Source organism: Sphaeramia orbicularis, chromosome 14 (assembly GCF_902148855.1).
Source record: "Sphaeramia orbicularis chromosome 14, fSphaOr1.1, whole genome shotgun sequence".
Classification (NCBI taxonomy): Eukaryota; Metazoa; Chordata; class Actinopteri; order Kurtiformes; family Apogonidae; genus Sphaeramia; species Sphaeramia orbicularis.
In genome coordinates this window covers 19,456,670-19,475,595 of record NC_043970.1, presented here as the reverse complement: position 1 = coordinate 19,475,595, position 18,926 = coordinate 19,456,670, and the positions used below count along the sequence as shown (strand labels likewise).

The 18,926-nt window shown below is 35.7% G+C and overlaps 1 protein-coding gene across 2 annotated transcripts; it reads left to right on the top strand.

The window, feature by feature from the left end:
* Window positions 1–7,372: 7,372 nt before the first annotated feature.
* LOC115433071 (hepatitis A virus cellular receptor 1 homolog) lies at window positions 7,373–17,923 on the top strand. Of its 2 annotated transcripts, none has more exons than XM_030154279.1 (7): window positions 7,373–7,473; window positions 8,748–9,092; window positions 10,657–10,731; window positions 10,873–10,931; window positions 12,774–12,861; window positions 13,587–13,614; window positions 17,522–17,923. In XM_030154279.1, exons 1-7 carry the CDS (start codon window positions 7,422–7,424, stop codon window positions 17,652–17,654), a joined length of 780 nt encoding a protein of 259 aa, XP_030010139.1. In that variant the 5' UTR covers window positions 7,373–7,421; the 3' UTR covers window positions 17,655–17,923. The 2 variants fall into 2 exon arrangements, with proteins under 2 accessions (XP_030010139.1, XP_030010138.1); XM_030154278.1 differs by having other exon boundaries at window positions 7,376–7,473; window positions 10,870–10,931.
* The last annotated feature ends 1,003 nt before the right edge of the window (window positions 17,924–18,926 follow it).

Sequence of the window (18,926 nt, the reverse complement as noted above, 5' to 3'; positions counted from 1 at the left end):
ATAAAATGACTAGGTTTACATCAGTTTTTCATCACTATTACTCCTGCTTCAAGTGTTATTTAAATAAATTCACTAATTTACTTCATCTTTCCTTAATATCCATCTTAGTTTTATCAAAATCTTGTCAGATTATTTAATAAATCTGTATTTTTGTCAGTTTTACTTCTATTTTGAATATTATTTAGATGAATTGAGTGATTTTTGATGAGTTTTGCTTTGGTTTGTCTCAGTTTCATGTAAACCGAATCACTCCTCTAAATATACCACATATTTTATTCAATATCAGTCTTAGTTTGAGTTTTATCAAATAACATGACAAGGTTTACATTAGTTTTTCATCACTTTTACTGCTGCTTTAAGTGTTATTTAAATAAATTCACTAATTTATCTCAGTATTTCTTAATATCAATTTTAATTTTAACTCACATTTGTCAGATTATTTAATAAATCTCAGTTTTTCATCAGTTTTACCCCTCTTTTTAGTATCATTTCGATAAATTGAGTGATTTTGGATGAGTTTTGCTTTGGTTTTGTCTCAGTTTCAAGTAAAACTAATTAATTCTTCAAAATATGCCTCAGTTTTACAATAATATAAGGTTTACTTTTATCTAAAACTTGTCATATTATTTGATAAATCTCTATTTTTTTTAGCAGCTTTGTTTCTTTTGACTGTTACTTAGATGAATGGAGTCATTTTTGATGAGTTTTGCTTTGTTGCTTGTCTCAGTTTCATGTGAAATTAATTATTCTTCTAAATACACCACAGATTTTCTTCAATATCAGTCTTAGTTTGAGTTTTATCAAATAAAATGACATGGTTTACATCCGTTTTTCATCACTTTTACTCCTCCTTTAAGTGTTATCTAAATAAATTCACTAATTTACTTCAGTTTTTCTTAATATCAGTCTTAGTTTTATCTAAATCTTGTCAGATTATTTAATAAATCTCTGTTTTTATCCGTTTTACTCCTCTTTTGAATATTATTTAGATGAATTGAGTGATTTTTGATGAGTTTTGCTTTGGGTTGTCTCAGTTTCATGTAAAACTAATTAATTCTTCCAAATGTACCTCAGTTTTACTATAAGTTTTACTTTTATCTAAAACTTGTCATATTATTTGAAAAATCCCTATTTTTTTTTAAATCAGTTTTATGTTTCTTTTGACTGTTACTTAGATGAATTGAGTGATTTCTCATGAGTTTCGCTTTGGTGTTTGTCTCAGTTTCATGTAAAAATAATTACTCTTCTAAATATGCCACAGATTTTCTTCAAGATCAGTCTTAGTTTGAGTTTTATCAAATAACATGACAAGGTTTGCATCAGTATTTCTTTAGAGTTTCTGTTTTTTTTCAAAATCAGTCTTAGTTTTATTTAAAACTTTACATATTGTTTAATAATGGTGCTTGTAAGGGGCTCTTCCCGGCTATCAGTAGTCTAAGGCGGATACAGCCTGGAGTGTCACCATAGCTGACATACACAAACAACCATTCATACCTCCGGCTGATTCACACAGACCCATTAACCTTCTGGTTCTTGTGTTGGGAGACACACACTGATGCTAAAAAGGTTAGCAACTTTTCAGACTACCCTAACAGCAAATTTTGCTACTTCTCAAACTTGTTTGGAAACGCTTAGCAACCAAAGTGCCATATCATTTTTGTCTAATTACCAATTAAGAGCCTGGCTAATTATTTAGAATTAAAATATATAATGAATAAATGATAATCCTTTCTGCCGTTTTTATGCTAAGTGCTATGCTAGCATAATAGCAGCTACTGCTGTCAAAGTGCATTGGCTTAGCCGTGAACGCTAATCTTTCTTTTAATCCAAACTACCACAGTACACGGTTTAGTTGTGTATTTTATGTACGTTATCTTAAAACACATTTCTTAGTTTTACAATAAAACTTGCTGTTATCCTTCTTGCAATATATGTCTTTATTTATTTATTATATTTAAATTTTAGCCTTAGCTCGTAGCTAAAATCTACATATGCAACACAGCTAACTCTAACTAATAATATGTTAATATGGCTATTCTTACCGGTTTCATAGTGGACAGTCGATCCTTCCTCGGTGGGTACTTGGTTGTTTTCCCTCTTGGATGGTCTTCTGGTCCTGGTCTTCGCTGGTGTGGTCCTCCTTCTGGTCTTCTGCAGGTGTCCTCGCTGGTCTCTGTTGGTCGTCGATTGTAATTATTATCCTAAACGCTGACTTCTGAAGAGCTCAGAAAAGTTGCTTTTCTCCCTCAGACTGAGATTGAAAAGTTAGCCTTAGAACGCATCCAGTGTATCTATATACCCTCCGTAGTAACCTGGTAACAGTACAATTCCAAAGCAATACGAGATTTTTCTTCATGGTGCTCTATATTTATTTTTAAAATTCAAAATTCAAAAACTAACTGCACATGAATGAATAAATGAAATGCAATATAGTTTTGATAGTGATTATCATATAGTTACATGGATGGTAGAGGTTTCTATTATTGGTACTAATAGCTTCAGTAGTAGTATACCCACTGTTAGTACTTGTATTTGGAGTAGTAGTGATAGCAGTTATGGATATTTGTACTAGTTATTGGTAGATATAGTAGCAACTGCCATTCTACTTATAGTTTAGTTTGCTGTTCATCTATATACCCCCCCAATCTCTCTCTGAAGTTTTTTGTCACCACTTATTCTGCCTGTACATTTAAGTTAGCTGAAGTTTTATAACTGTGTTCATTTGTAATGGTTTGGTGCCCTCTTGTGGTGAAACATAAATAGTGTTTTTGAGTTTTTACATGGAGTGTACAGCGCATGTGCGGGGAATACTGCATGACGGGAATGTAACGAAGAAGCGGGTTTGTGCAGAACGTAGTGCTTTTGTCTCAAGATGTGTCTCCTTGGAAATCATTTGTCTTTTTACACGTTCTAAAAGTGATGTTGGAAGACAAACAAGAGAAAAGGACTATCTTGTCATCACTGGAGCCTACATCACACGTGTTAGCTAGCTGTCTAGCATACAAAAGAAGAGACTCGATGCGAGGGCAGTAAACCACTGCTATCAAGTTGTTGCTCCTCAAGAATTAAGAGTTTGATTTAGATCAGCTCTAAATGTAAAGTGTCATGAAATAACTTTTGTTATGATGTGACGCTATATAAATAAAATTTGATCAATTGATTGATAGGTATTCACATCAGAGCATTGAAAAAATTCAGCCCCAGGGAAATTTGACATTAAATATTTCCTTTACAATGAACTTGAACTAGCATCCTGTAACTACAATCTATCTATAGAGAACCAAATTAAAGCTATACTATGTCACAGATATGTATTAAAAGATCTAAAAACTTGGTGTATGTTATGCTTTGTTGACTTGTGTGCTTGCATCAAATGTTTCCAGCAATGTACAGTTTCAGAGAAAATCTCTAATTTTGCTCATTTTACTTTGTCTCCTTTTTATAGTGTTGTTGTGTTTATGGGTAAATACTGGATAAAGAAGCTGATATGACATTTGAAAGAATGATATAGTGAAAATAACTCCCATGATCCTACACTACTCAATATCATCTACTATTAAGTTTGTTTGTCTTGTTTTGCCTGACAGACCACTATGGTTAAATAATTTAGATGTTTTAGGATCAGATGTGCTGGAATAATCAGCAATAACTGCTTTTTCTAAATGTAAGCTCGGGACCCAAAATCTGTCATGGAACCTTTTTACTGGGTCGATCAGTTGTTTCTTTTGTGCATTTTTATCTGTTTTCTTGATTATTTTCCACCGATTTGGTAGATTTAACACTTATTGTGTTCATCAAATCAACATTAAAATACGATATAGTGATTCTTACGTACATACATCTTATCATTTGCACCCACATTGAAGTGCTATACATGGATACTCAAAGTTTAGATCCAAAGGAAATGCCACATTTGTCTTATGGGTCTTCGCTATGTTGAACTGATAAAAAATATATACTACTAGTTCTAAGTTCAGTTTAAGTAGTAGTAGTAGTAGTAGTAGTCGTAGTAGTAAGCAGTTAAGTTTCTCCATAGTTAAAATGGATCTCTGTTCATCATGTGATGCTTTTCTCATCACATTGCCTCCGCAAGATTATGTTTGATTGCGTGACACAAGCACTGCAATACATAACGCAAGCACTGCAATACATGATGCAAGCACTGCAAAAATTTAATCCTATGATCTTTACAGTACTAAATGAGCCTACAGCAAAACTACATGTTTTTGATGGAGGATGAGCCATAACCGGAGGCAGGAAAAAAGATGCACCAACACAAACTGAACTGAAAATAGAAAACAGTTTTTATGTGAAATGATAAACCTCATCCTTTTCATCCTTCATCAGGTCTTCCTGTCTGTGGATGAGCCAGACACAGGGAGCCAGGAGACCCCTGTTGGCGAGGACAGCACTCCCACCATGACCACCATGGTCCCTCCTGCCACCCTCCCAGCAGAAGAGTGCCCTCTGGTGGAGTTTGATTCCCCTGACTCTTGTCTCCCGACGTCCAGAAACTACTCAGTGCCCTCTGCTCACTCCTAGATCCTGTCCACAATAGATGACGGTCAGAGCACAGAGGAGGAAGGGGGGGTCAGGGAGGAGGGCAGGACTCCTGGAGGACTGAGAGAATGTTAGGACTCTCTGACTGCAGACTGACTGTGCCTCCAGCTGAACAAACTGGTGACCAATGGAGCAGCTGCAGTGGGGATTTCACCCTCACAGTACGTATTGTCTGCAAACATATCAAACAGGAGGTTGTCATGAAACTTCAAACAGTTCGTTATCTTTGACCTGCAGCAAACGGACACACTCCGATAAAAACACAATAGAAATGAGAATCAAGTGTAAAATAATGTTTCTTTTAATACAGATTGAGTTGCTGGACACAGTTGCCCTCAACCTCCACAGAATACACAAAGATGTGCAGCGCTGTGACCGCAACTATTATTATTTCACCACAGCCAACCTGGAGAAACTACGCAACATCATGTGCAGGTAAAGAGGGCAACAGTAGATGACACTGAAATACACAATCCATTGTCTTTTCTATTTAGAGATGAGGGTCCCATTTTCAATGAAGTAAAATAATCACAATAAAATGCACAGTTGTGATAAAAATATGAAAATGTAGTTCCACAAAATATGAGGAATAACTGTATACATCAAAATAAAAAAGCAATGAATCAGCTAAAACAAGAACAGTTAGGAATTAAATATAAAAGTATATTTAAAATATCATATCAAATAAAAATGGATTTGCAGGTACACAGTGACTAAAACTTGATTTTTCAGACTTGGTAAAAACAGCCTCTACTTTCAATGTCATACAAGCTTTATATCATGTCTGATAAAGGCACACATTAAAAGACAGCAGTGAAGTGATACAGAAGGGATAAAAAAAATTAAGAGCCTTTAGAAATGAATAAAACTCATTTTATTGAGAGAGAGCGTTGCAAAAAGTTCAACATTTAAAGGAAAATTCTTATTGATATTGTATCAAACTCCTCTCTGAGTATTTCTTGAAATATATTTTTTTTTATTCAACAGAAGTGTCACTATGACACTAAGAAACTTCAAGCAGAGATTGAACAGAGGACATGCAGAAAATGTCCTCTGTAACCTGGATGGATGAAGTCCAGTGATTCATATTTACATTAGGTTTGAAAAAACATTTTTAAGGCAACACTATTAACCACTCAAGTCTTTTGTTATTCATAGATAAACACACATACCATCATCAGTTTTCAAATTTCAGCTTACAAGTCAGATCATGGCAAAAATAGTAAAGAAACACTTTGTGTTGAACAGCTTGGTGGACTCATTACCAACACCAAACCAGTTACTGTATCAGTAAACTCCGATCAGCTGTAACATTATGAGGACTGATTCGTTTATTTCCATAACTGGACTTTTCTATAGGTTTGTGACTTATGCAACTATCAGGAGTACATATAATATATACTGCTAAAAAAAAAGAAAGTCTTAAACTGATAAACAACCCCCTCTGCTACTTAACTGTCCAGATCAATATCCCAGAAGTTTAATTGATTTGATGCTATCGTCTGATTTTTTTTTTTTTTTTGATCAGTGTTCAATATTTAAATTTGTTGGCACACATAATGTAGAGGTTATTTTATCTCATGAAACCATAGAATATATGAAGGAACCTGTTTGCATGAAATGTAAATCTTTTCTGCATGGTGTGAACTACAGTGCAATGCTTTTTGCACAGTTTTCCATCTTTCTGAAAACGATATGAAATAAAATAAAAAGAAATATACTTGCTAAGAGTTGTGATGGAAAATGTGTAGAAACCTTGTGTTTGATGATGTGACGCTCAGCTGTTCTTTGTAGTGAAGTGAAACTGAGTCCAGTGTTCAGATACAGGAAGCAGATGACACTAACACCCCTGAACAGGAAGCCATTTGCTGAGCAAAAACTGTCACCACACTGCACAAAATACTCAAAATGATCCAGGACTTCCCTTCAGATGGCTCGTAATCATCTTGGTGAAATATTTCTGGGTCATTCCATTAGAAACCACAAAATGACATTAAGAAAACACAAAATTTCTTTCATTGTCTTTCATCCAACTTAGGAGGAGCTAAAGTGAATTGAGCATTTTCTTTGTTTTTCCCGTGCCTTCTCTGTTTTATTAATTACTTCCTTGAGTCCCTAAGCTAAACATGTATTGCTAAAAGTTCAAATCAACATCAGTATTCTTAAAATTGTGTTTTTTATTACAAAAAAAAAAATTATGAAGCCAAAATTGGACCATAAATAACCCTCATGTAGTTCAGATCAGTTGGGAAGTCTGCACTTGGTGTTAGGATTTGGTGCAGAATATTTCACATATTTAAGGAGGAAGTGTGGGTTTATTTTCATCATTTTCTGGTTTTGCAGATTATGTGACTTCAGATCAGGTCATGTATGGTGTACTTTAACCACAGAAACATTTTTTTGTTGTTCAGACCTCCAGCACAGGTTGGTGTTTGTTGGTTTGGTTTGAGTTTGGTCTGAATTGTTGAAATGCTTTGTCATTTTTGTTTAATATTTGTTCACTGAAGAAACATAAAAACATAAGAGGTAGTTATGTTTGCACAAGTTATGTATCTGAAGAATCTCATTTATAAGTGAACATTTGGATTTCTGTAATATTTATATATATTCAGTACTGATTATAGTGTGGATGACAAAAAGGACAGAAAATCATTCAGAAACCTTTAAATCAATGTCAGCAGGTTATTAATCTTATATATGTTGTTATAACTGTTATTATTTTGCTTCTGCTGCAGCTGTGTTGGCTACCCTCAAACCAGTCAGTTCTCAGTGAGTCATTTTTTACAGCGTGGTGTGTGTTGCAGTCCTTGAGCAGCGTTGTGTTTAATGCAGTGTGTGATGATGTGTGTGTCAGTGTGTGAATGTTCGTCATGAAGACCATCGGCTTCACGCTGCTGCTCGCTGTCCTCACAGGTATCGTACACATTTACAGTATTTTAATACAACAAACACAAATGTTAGAAGTTAAATCGTCTTAAATGTTGGTCACTGTGTGTCTTTTTTTTTCTCCTGGCTTGTATTTTTATTCTGTCTAAAACAGTTATGACATGTAGCTGATCAACTCTTTTTTATGAATTGTTGTACTTTGTACTATGAGTGAGAACTGCAATGATTGACTAGTTTATAAATTGTCAACTTTTAAATTCACACTATTCACAAAATTGTTTTGATGATGGGTTTGAGTTTTTTTAATCCAGCTTCTAAAATATGAATTTTCTCATTTCTTTAATAGTCTGTTAAAGTAAACCGAATATCTTTGTGTTGCACATTGTCACAAAACCCCCTTTTTTACCATTTACCTTAACTGATGTATTGAGAAAGTAATAAATTTCAAAAATAAGTTAGTTGCAGTTATAATTAGTCAATGCATACAGTTTGAAAAGTTACGTGAGGTTAAAGAGTGTTTGACTAAAGGATCACATATAAACCTCAAAACCACATGTGAAAAAGGAGCCGTCCAAGACAAAAGCAGTCAGGCATCAGATATAAGAGCAGCTACTCTGGCATGATAACTTGTTTTTTTAGCAGTTTATACAGTTTTATCACATCTGTGAAATAAGCCAGCTGCGTGAACATTAACCCAGTGCTACTGTTGTGACTTCTCCCGAATGAATTTTTCTTTCTATTTAACCTTTCTTAAGTAATTTAGAACCATTTGTTATAATATTGGACACATGGAGTGTGTCAAGTGTCACGAGATAGCTATGATAGTTATGATATGTTGCTATATAAATAGAATCCAATTGACTGATTGAAAATTTGGTATTTTCCTGTTTAATTCACTGATCATGTAGAAAGCTCAGAGTAAATCCAAAGGTTATTATATCAGAAACAGAGAAAACTGAAGAAAAAGTGATTTTTTTCAGTCAAATCTATCAGTAACTGAACATAAATCAAGTGTCTCCATCCACTATCATTGATCCACCTCCATGGGTTTTACTGGTGAATCAATGTTGTAGAAGATGACAGTGTTTCCACGGTAACTACAGAGCCTCTGAACATCCAAATGGGTCATATCTGATGACCATTAAAAGATGACAAACTACATTTTACACCAATTATTTACCTGTATTGATAGGATTAGTGGATCAGTAGGGATTAAACATTTACATCAGTAGCTTTTGGTCAATGATGGCTGTTTGGATCTGTATGGGTTAAATATTAAAATACCTCTTTTCTGTTTACAGTCAGTGAATGCAGTGTTCAGATCATTGGCGTCAGAGGTCAGAGTGTCACTCTGCCCTGTTCCTATGACATCAACCATCATGGTGGTCTGTCAGTCTGCTGGGGTCGAGGAGATGTACCAAACAACGGCTGCAACCGTCTGATCATCGCCTTAGATGGACAGACAGTAAGAAAAAACACCAGACTCTCCAGTAGGTATCAGCTACTGGGGCCACTGGACCAAGGAGACATTTCTCTGACCATACTGAACCTCACAGATGAGGATGCTGGACGGTATGGATGCAGGGTGGAGGTGACAGGGTGGTTCAACGATGAAAAATATCACATCGATTTGGTGATTGAACAAGGTAAGAATTCTTCAAACACTGAGGGTTCAGACGATTTGAAGGGGACACTAGACTGAGGACGGAGCCTCTGCAGGGAAACGTCTGTACTTAGTGTGATCTCTGGCACATCACAAAAGTTGACCAAACAGTATGAAGTGTTTGTCATGTGCTGAATTAAACCTGTTGTAAAAAACAAAACAAAAAAACAGAGAATTACACAGAAATGTCCTTATGTCAGCAAAGAAGAGTTAAAGACATTATTTATTTACCTTTATTTAACCAGAAAGTCCCATTGAGATTAGAAATCTCTTTTGTTTAATGCAACGTTCTGTAGAAAATGGGTTTTTAAATATTTTTTCTATACTCTTGTAATACATATTCCCTGTATATTTTTGGTTGTATCTTGATATAGAGACTGAGAAAAACATTTGTATGAACATTATAACTTGCTAAGACAACAAATCTAACATGGTTTTACTGTATTTTTCTTAACTGAGGCATTTCATGTTTTTACCCCTTGGCAGCAAAATGAATCTATCCACCAGCGCTAATGTTTGCTAAGTAAGAGTGAGGAAAAATACCACTGCATAGTGATTGGATTTTCATATTTGCAGTAGTGGTTCTAGTGTCGCAGTATGAAAGTGTCTTTCCCATGGGGCAGTGACCTCAGTTCTAAAATGAAATACCACTGACACTACTGGGGTTGGCTCCAAAAAGCCCTGGCTCCCATAGACTTACACTGAATTTTTTGTCCAAAATTATTAAACCATTTTTTTGTTTTGTTTTTTGGGGTTTTTTTTTGGCAGGACTCATACCAGTCTCTTCTATTTTATTCCTCTATTAAGTGATCTAGTCCAGCTTCAGTTTTTAGTTTAATTAATGAAAACACTTGTTTTTTCACCAACAAGACTGTAAAATCACTTCATTACACAGTGTTATTGAAATGTACCGTTTTACTGCATCACTAAACCAGCACTGAGCACCAGTTCATCTTTAACTCCTCAGGTTAATGTATTTCTGCCCCTGTTGTCCAAATATAGTCACTTCTAACTCCAAAAAGCCAACATGGAGATGGCCAAATCACACACCACTGCGTTCAGAACAGCAGTTTAGAAGCCAGTGGGTGACGTCACAGCTCCTCCATCCACTGATTCTATACAGTCTTTGGTCCTTTTCATTAGTGGCTTTGTCTGATGTACTGTGAGGTTCGTTTGAAGTTTATTTTGTTTTTTTGAAGGGACATTGCATATTAAAAAACACAATGTGTGTCAGTACGCAAGGTAAATAGACAAGGCTAATGTCCATCTTTAGTCCCCAACATAAAACAACATAACTCACAGAAAACAGTCCAATCTAGTGGACTCATTCAACAGACAAAAGATAAGAGTGTTTCAGTGTAAACCAAAACTGTAAGATGATGCTTTATTGCTAGGTTTCAGCATTAGTAGAGCTGCTGCCAGATGATTCTGCATGGGAATAAATACGAGTATAAGGGATTTGTTGAACACTAGGGTTATGTCAGACCATCTGGACTATCTTTGTCTTTAATGTTGTTGTCTTTAATGACACTGGTTTGTGTTTTCAGCTCCTACGTTGACCACATCCACACCTCCAGACAACGAGACGATCACAGGACAGACAACAGTCAATACCACAGCAGGTACTGGAGTTCACTGGAGTACAAACAGGAGGTTCAGCTGCAGTACCGATTCTTTACAGAGTCCAGAACTAGGTTCTTATGACCTAATGCTGCTGACATAGCTGGACTCACAGCTTCTGCTTTCATTTCCTTGTCCAGCAGATCAGCTGAGCTCCTCACTGAACCCCATGACTTCCTCCTCAGTGAGCGTCCAGGCTGAGGTGAGACTGATGATCACATTGCCAGTGTAAAAGAACAAAATAAAAGGTTGAGAAAACCGAAAAAGGGGTTCCACTGATCACCTGCTATAGTTGATGCAGATACCGACTCAAAGTAGGGAAGAATTACCAGAACACATTTCCACTGTTAATAAGACCTGTGTGGTATAATCTGACATATCCATGAGGAAACTTACATATATGTCCTTTACAAGCATAGTATTTTCATTGCATCCGAGTAAAAATCCATTCATTAATTACTTGCAGAGTGATCAGGTTCAGAGCCCATGTAGTGTTGTGTTCACGTGCCCCTTCCCCTTCTAAGCCTCTGGTCGCTGCTAAAGAAATACTCTAAACCAGTGTTTTTCAACCTTGGGGTCGGGACCCCATATGGGGTCACCTGGAATTCAAATGGGGTCGCCTGAAATTTCTAGTAATTGATAAAAAAATTTTAAAAAAAAATTACTGATAAAAAATAAATGGTGAATTGAGAGTCAATCCCAATACATAAAAGACACGACAAACTCTGAAGCTGAAACTGAAGCACTGTGGTACTGTTTGTCTTTCAAATGTTCATTGTGGTCAGTTTAAGATGCTGCAGCTCTTTCATAATTCATAGTTTGAGTTATTGTTTGTTCAGTATTGTCAGCCTTGTAAATCCAAGCTGGACTGACCGTACATATCCTGACCAAGGAAAATCAAATTCTCACTTTTTGCAGTAATCTACACCTGGCTTTTCTGCCTCCGTCCATAATAATATACATTATATAGACTAAATGTCATCTAAAATTAATGTTTATTTGCAACATAGTATAGCAAACTCTTACATGATCAAAGAGAAATTAATTTTTAGCAAAAAAATGTCTCTGTTTTAAATGTTTGGGGTCGCCAGAAATTTGTGATGTTAAAATGGGGTCACGAGTGTAAAAAGGTTGGGGACCTCTGCTCTAAACCAAGGGTGTCAAACTCATTTTAGTTCGGAGGCCATATTCAACCCAGAATGATCTCAAACAGGTCAGAGCAGTAAAATAAGAACATAGAAATAATGTCAACGCCAAACTTTTCTGTTTTAGAGTGGAAAAACTAAAATTACATTATGGAAATTTTTAAACTTACAAACGATCCTTTAAAAAATATGAATCATGAACAGCCTGAAATTTCTTAAGAAAAATAAGTGCAATTTTAACAATATAATTCCTCAGATTATTATTTTCACATGCACATTACAATTTACAGATCACAGTGGATCTACAAAGGCATAACATTTAGCAACAGGCAAAATATTGTTAAAAATTTCACTCAAGATATTTCAGGTTCATATTTGTTTAGGATATTTACATTTTATGTGAGGGGATATTTTGTAAGGGTAAACATTTTATGTAATTGTACTTTTTTACACTAAAACAAAGTTCAAACTTAAGTAGTTGTCATTATTTCTAGATTAACATAATTGTGTTTTACTGGTCCAACTCACTTCAGATTGAATTGGTCTGTATATAGAACCTGAACAAATGGTTTTAAACATCCTTGATTGTTAATATCTTCACTGTAATTCATCCCACAGGCCAGATTGGACCCTTTGGGGGGCCGATTTTGGGCATGCAGGCCGTATATTTGACACCCCTGATCTAAACTGACTTAAAAGCAAAATATTTTTCAATAAACAATGTATAGACTCCTTCAACCATTCATTAAACCATCGCACAGTGTGAGGAGTGAACAACATGAAAACAACTACTCCTAGTGTTGTGCAGTTCTGTCTGAGAGACAAAACGTAGAGCAAAATCACCTTGAAATGTGCTCACGGCGACTGTGTTTCTGTTGTCCATGGTGTGTGTGTTTTAGGAGAGCAGCAGCAGTGTGTCCGTTGTGGTTATGTGTGTTGTGTTAGGGGTCGTCGCCCTGGTTTCAGCAGGCGGAGTTGTTATCGCTGGTAAGTCCTCACCCTGACTCTGCTCTCATCACCTTCCTCATGAGTTCACTGTCAAACCAAACAGAGAAGTTCACTGTCACAGTGTGTTTCTGATAGTTTCAATTTTAGATTTGACACAGAAAACGCTGCATCAGCACAGACATTTAACATTTAAGAGAACTACTACATTTCCTCACAAAGGTTTAATCTAGTGATTTTCTGTACTGACGTTATAATAAGTAAATCCTCTGTACACACACACACACACACACACACAAAGGGCAGCATTGAATTCATCTACCAACACGTACAAACTTATTTATCAGACTGGACTGACACCCTTAAAAAACATCACTTAGTCTCGTCCAAGTCAAACATGTCTGATTAAGGAAATATGAGGCAACTTAGATCAGCCTGCACAATTTATCACTAAAAATATTCAATCATTAAGAGAAGCAGCTTAAATATAAATAACAGTATGGGTGTAATGTGTAAGTGAATCATACGACTCACAGTTCCGTTCATTAGTGGTTGATCACACTGAGCATAAAATACACAGGAAGTGAATGTCATAGGTTAGTCCAAATATATGCAACGGTTTCAGTGGGTAGAATGTGTGTGTAATGTGTTTTATTTTTGTTTTGTTGAACATCATGCTCTTTTTTTAATCTGTCTATAATAAAAATTCATTATCCTATTCTTGAACATCTCCTTATTAACGTTTTATTATATTTTTGTGTCTGCAGCAAAAAGATGGAACATACTGAAGAAAATGTAAGTTTTTTTTTCACATGATTCTTTCACTTCGGAAACTTTTCACCTCTTTCTTTAGGTACTTTTACACAATCACAAAAGACACAACAAAATGTAAATGGCGTAAAACAGTGTTTCTCAACCTTTTTTGAACAAAGGCCCACTAATGGCATCATGAGTCTCCTGCCACCCCCCCATCCCCGAAAAAATTTGGGACTGGGAGGGGGACTTATTTTAAAAGTGACACGACAAACCTCTATGTGGTAGGTTATATAGCTCTTTGTACTATTAGCCTGTGAGTTTTCCTGATTTTTTTTTCCCCCTCCTGTTCTGTGCTCTCGCACTCCCCCGGGAGAGTGTCTGCGCCCTCCATGGGTGTGCACCGCCCCGGTTGAGAACCACTGCTGTACAACATGCAATAAATGATGTAACAAACAGACACTTGTAGTCTAGTTTTATGCAGCTAGTTCATGTTTTAATTGAATCAGAATAAATAAAATGAGTGGAATCTGAACTCTTTGCAGCAACTGGACAATGAAAGGGTTTTTTTGTGTGTTTTTGACTGATAATATGAATGAAATTAATCTTAATGATGAAACAAATATGCAGTGGGAAGATGGAGCACACAGAAGAAAATTGTGTGTCCTTTTCTATTTCTTTAGTTTTTTTGTTTCTGATAAATCTGATTTTCCACAGATGTTTCCATGTCGGTTATCTTACTCAGTGAGGTGACGGTTAACTAATCTAATGTTAAAGCTGAGTCAGTGTGAACTTTGTGAATCAGCATCTCCTGCATCTCAGCGTCAAGTTCATAACATCATCCTCATCAATCATTTCCACATGTTTCAAACTGAAACTGTGAGATGGCAGAAGATACTGAAACCACAAACCACACACAGATTTCTGTTGAAGACGCTCATATTTAGAAGGAACAGAGAAACAACTCAATTTGTCTTTTTTGTCTTTTCCTGCCTCAGAACTCTCAGGCCATATCTACTTGTTAAGACACTTTCATGCAGGAAAACATACTGATAGAGAGGTTTCTGTAGTTTAAAATGAGGAAACCCTGTTAATTCTAAGTTATTTTTGTAAGATAAGGTTTAAAAAAGGAAACAGTGAGATAATGTTTATCCACATGCCTTCTCTCTCTCAGTTGCAGCAGTTTCATCCAGTAAAATTAGTGGTTGTGTTGCAATGTTAACAAAACTTTTAGAAACAATGACACAGAAACACATTCACTGCCTGAGTGGATCTGAAATATTAACACATAAAGACCCAGCACTACTTTTGTGTCAGTTCCCAAATAATTTTTTCTCTATATTTAACCTTTCCTAAATGATTTATCAGCTTTTATTATAATATTATATATGTTTTGCATTTTTTCAGTGTAAATCATGTATTTTCCTATATTTAATTCACTGATTATTTAGATGTTCATAAAAGCTCAGATTGAAGTTGAGGGTTATTATATCAGAAACAGAGAAAACTGAAGAAAAAGTGGCTTTTTCAGTAAAATCTCTCATTAGCTGAACATAAATCCAGAGTATCCATCCACTGTCATTGATTAAACTCCATGGGTTTTACTGGTGAATCAATGTTGTAGAAGATGACGGTGTTTCCACAATAACTACAAAGCCTCTGAACATCCAAATGGGTCATATCTGATGACCATGACAAGATGACAAACTGCATTTTACACCAATTATTTACATATATTGATAAGATTAGTGGATCAACAGGTATTAAACAGTTTAGATCAGAAGACGATTTTGTTCAGTGGTGGATGTTTGGGTCTTTATGAGTTAAATCTGGTCAGTACTACCTCATATTTTTCATCAAACCCCTGTCACATCACACTTTCCTTAGAAAAACAGTAATGACTTACAACATTTTATCAAAATAAAAAAATAGAGCAAAAAAAGAAAAATAAGCAACAGAACAGAATAAACACTAGATCACAAACTCTGTGATTACATGTATGGTTTATGCGTTTTTTTGTTGGTTTTATCTTTCACTTAAAATCTAATCTAAGTCTAATCGGTTAATTATCAATATTGAGTAATGTGAGATTTTTGACATTTGTGGCAGTACCTGAATGATTTGGTAGGGATATGGTATTGTGATTGTTTTTTGACAATACTATGATTTGTGATAATTTAAGTCGATGTGGTTAATTATCAGGGAAAATGCACGTTACTGATACTTTCAAAATGGCAAGGCAAGGCAAGGCAGATTTATTTGTGTAGCACAATTCATGCGCAGGGCAATTCAGTGCTTTACAAAAATGGAAAAGAGACAGATTAAAAACACATAATTACAATTAAAACATAATCAATAAAACATAAATAATAATCAATTAAAATAAAGTAAAAGAGAACAGTGCAGATAGAACCCTTTCAGTTGTCCTATGCACAGTTGAACAGCTGTTTTCAGCCTGGACTTAAACATAGTCGGAGTAGAGGCCTGTCTCACATCATCAGGAAGTGTGATGTGTATTTTTTCTACCTTAAACATACAAACTTTAATTCATGTAACCCTCAAAAATAAATAAAAATGTATTTCCTCATTGTCACTGAATTTTACAGTATCACCAGACACACACTGCAGCCTTTTGTGCTTTTATAATTGCATATCTGTTTCTCTGGTTTCAGTCTCCTGCAGTTTGTCATTTCTGAGAAACTGAAACCTAGAGGTTAATACGTAGCGTGAAGGAGAAACATTTGAGGTTTATAGATGTTCGCAGAGAAGCCTTTGTTAAATGTCACATCATGATAAGTAGAAGGCCACACATCTAAAGGCGGAAATGTAGATGAAACGTGATCTCAGTAATGAGTCAGTGTGGAGGTAAATAAAGCAACTCAGTCTGATTAAGCAACACAGAAGGAGCTGTTTAATGACTTCATCCAACTCATTTAACCCATAAAGACCCAAACAGCCACTGGCAACCAAAACCATCCACCAATCTAATATATTTAATAACTTCTGATCCATTAATCCTATTAATACATGTAAATAATTGATATAAAATGCAGTTTTTCCTCTTTTCATGGTCATCACATATGACCCATTTGGACGTTCAGAGGCTCCGTAGTGAACATGGAAACACCGTCATCTTCTACAACATTGATTCACCAGTAAAACCCATGGAGTCTGATAAATGACAGTGAATGGACACACTTAGTTTATGTTCAGTTAATGATATATTTGCTGATAAAGTCACTTTTTCTTCAGTTTTCTCTGTTTCTGACATAATAACCCTCAACTTTAATCTGAGCTTTTAGGAAGATCTAAATGATCAGTAAATTAGAAAAATCAGGAAAATACCTGATTTTCTCTTTTAAAAAAATGCAAAACGCAGAGGATACTAGAAGCACTCGGAGAGCGCAGACCTCCGCCAAGGCTGATCAGTGCCCCCCCCCCCCCCCCCCCCCCCCGTGGGCCCCCCCACGCCAAGGAGGTTATGTTTTTGCCAGGGTTTGTTTGTCTGTCTGTTTGTTTGTTTGTTTGTTTGTTTGTCTGTCTGTTAGTGTGCAACATAACTCCAAAAGTTATGGACAGATTTTGATGAAATTTTCTGGTCTGCGCCCCCCCCCCCCCCCCCCGTGGGCTCCCCCACCCCCAATCACCACCAAAATTCAATCATTTCTTCCTTATCCCATTTCCAACAAACCCTGAAAATTTCATCAAAATCTGTCCATAACTTTTTGAGTTATGTTGCACACTATCGGACAGACAAACAAACAAACAGACAAACAAACAAACCCTGGCAAAAACATAACCTTCTTGGCGGAGGTAAAAATATTATAATAAATGCCACAAAAGTAGTACCAGGTCATTGTGGGTTCATGTGTATTTTAATTATTTTTCTAAATAATATTTTATAACCTCTGATAGTAGTGATTTATGTCTTTATGTTTGTGTCTTTCAGTTCTCAGCAGCAGCAGGTGAACACTACAGTCCAGTTCAGCGCCACAACGTCTGCTCTGCAGTTGCGCCGTCAAAGCTCAGCGGTGGAGAACATCTACCAGATTGACGGAGGCGAGTACGAGTCCTGCCCTTGAGCTCTGACAGTGACCTCTGCTGATTTTTACTCACAAAACTCAATACACAGCCGGAAAGAGGTCAAAGACTGTGTCCATGGGGACTACAAATCCCACGAAGCACTGCTGTAAAACTAGAGACTGGCTCTTTGACGGATTCTGTTGGACTGGAGTCACTTTGTTTTTCATGACGTGACTTGGACAGCACAAGAAAAAGTCAGCAGGATTAGATCAGATGGAAATGATGGTGATAGGTTGTTTTTATAGATAAATCTTCAGTTGTAATATAATAAAGGGTATTTCCTGTTTTTTTGAACATTACACTAGTTGTCTCTCTCTCTGTGGTAGCTTCCTAAACCTTGTGCCTCTGTTTTGTCTGTGTTGCCATGGTAATGTGACACTACACTTATAGCAATATACACATTCTATGCATCCACAAAACCAGAATAACATCAGTTAAAAGCTCAACAAAACCAACTGTCAGACAGACAGAACTGTTTATCTCTTCAATAAATGTGCTTTGATTAAAGTTACCTAGTAATGCTAGAATTTAGCATTACTAGGTAGGTTGGTTCATCTAGCAGCTAGATGAACCAACCTTAATTTAACTACTGGTAGTTGAATAAAATGCTCAACAGTGGTTTGTTTTCTTGGAGAAACTACATTATTGTTTTTACATGACTTCATTACTAAGTCACATGAATTACAATAACACTAGTTGCTCCTTAAAGCCGCTGGATCTTTCCTCAATGCTCCAATGTCTTCATCCATGTATACCTGTTCATCTGATTTATTTTGTTCTTTTACATTTGAACGTAAAAAAAGTAGAAAACTGAAGTGGCATAGTCAAAGTGTGAACAGAAGACAATAACAGTAAGTTTAATTCTAATATTACTATGTACGTACATACTCCAAAAGAAATCTGATAATGGACTGAAACTCCACCAGGGTTTTTTGATTATTGTTTTTCTAAAGTGCATGTAAACGCATCAGATCTGATTAATACAATTACCTGATTATTAACAGTTATTACATTTTTATGGTCATGCAAACAGATTCACTGATTCACCAGTAAAACCCATGAAGTCTAATAAATGACAGTGGTTGGAGACACTTGTTTTTATGATCAGTTAATGATATATTTTACTGAAAGTCACTTTTTCCTCAGTTTTCTCCATTTTGATATAATAAACTTTGGATTCAGTCTGAGATTTTGTGAACATCTGAATGATCAGTAAATGTAAAGGAGAAATATTTTGTTTTTTTAAATGGAATTATGCATTTGAAAACATT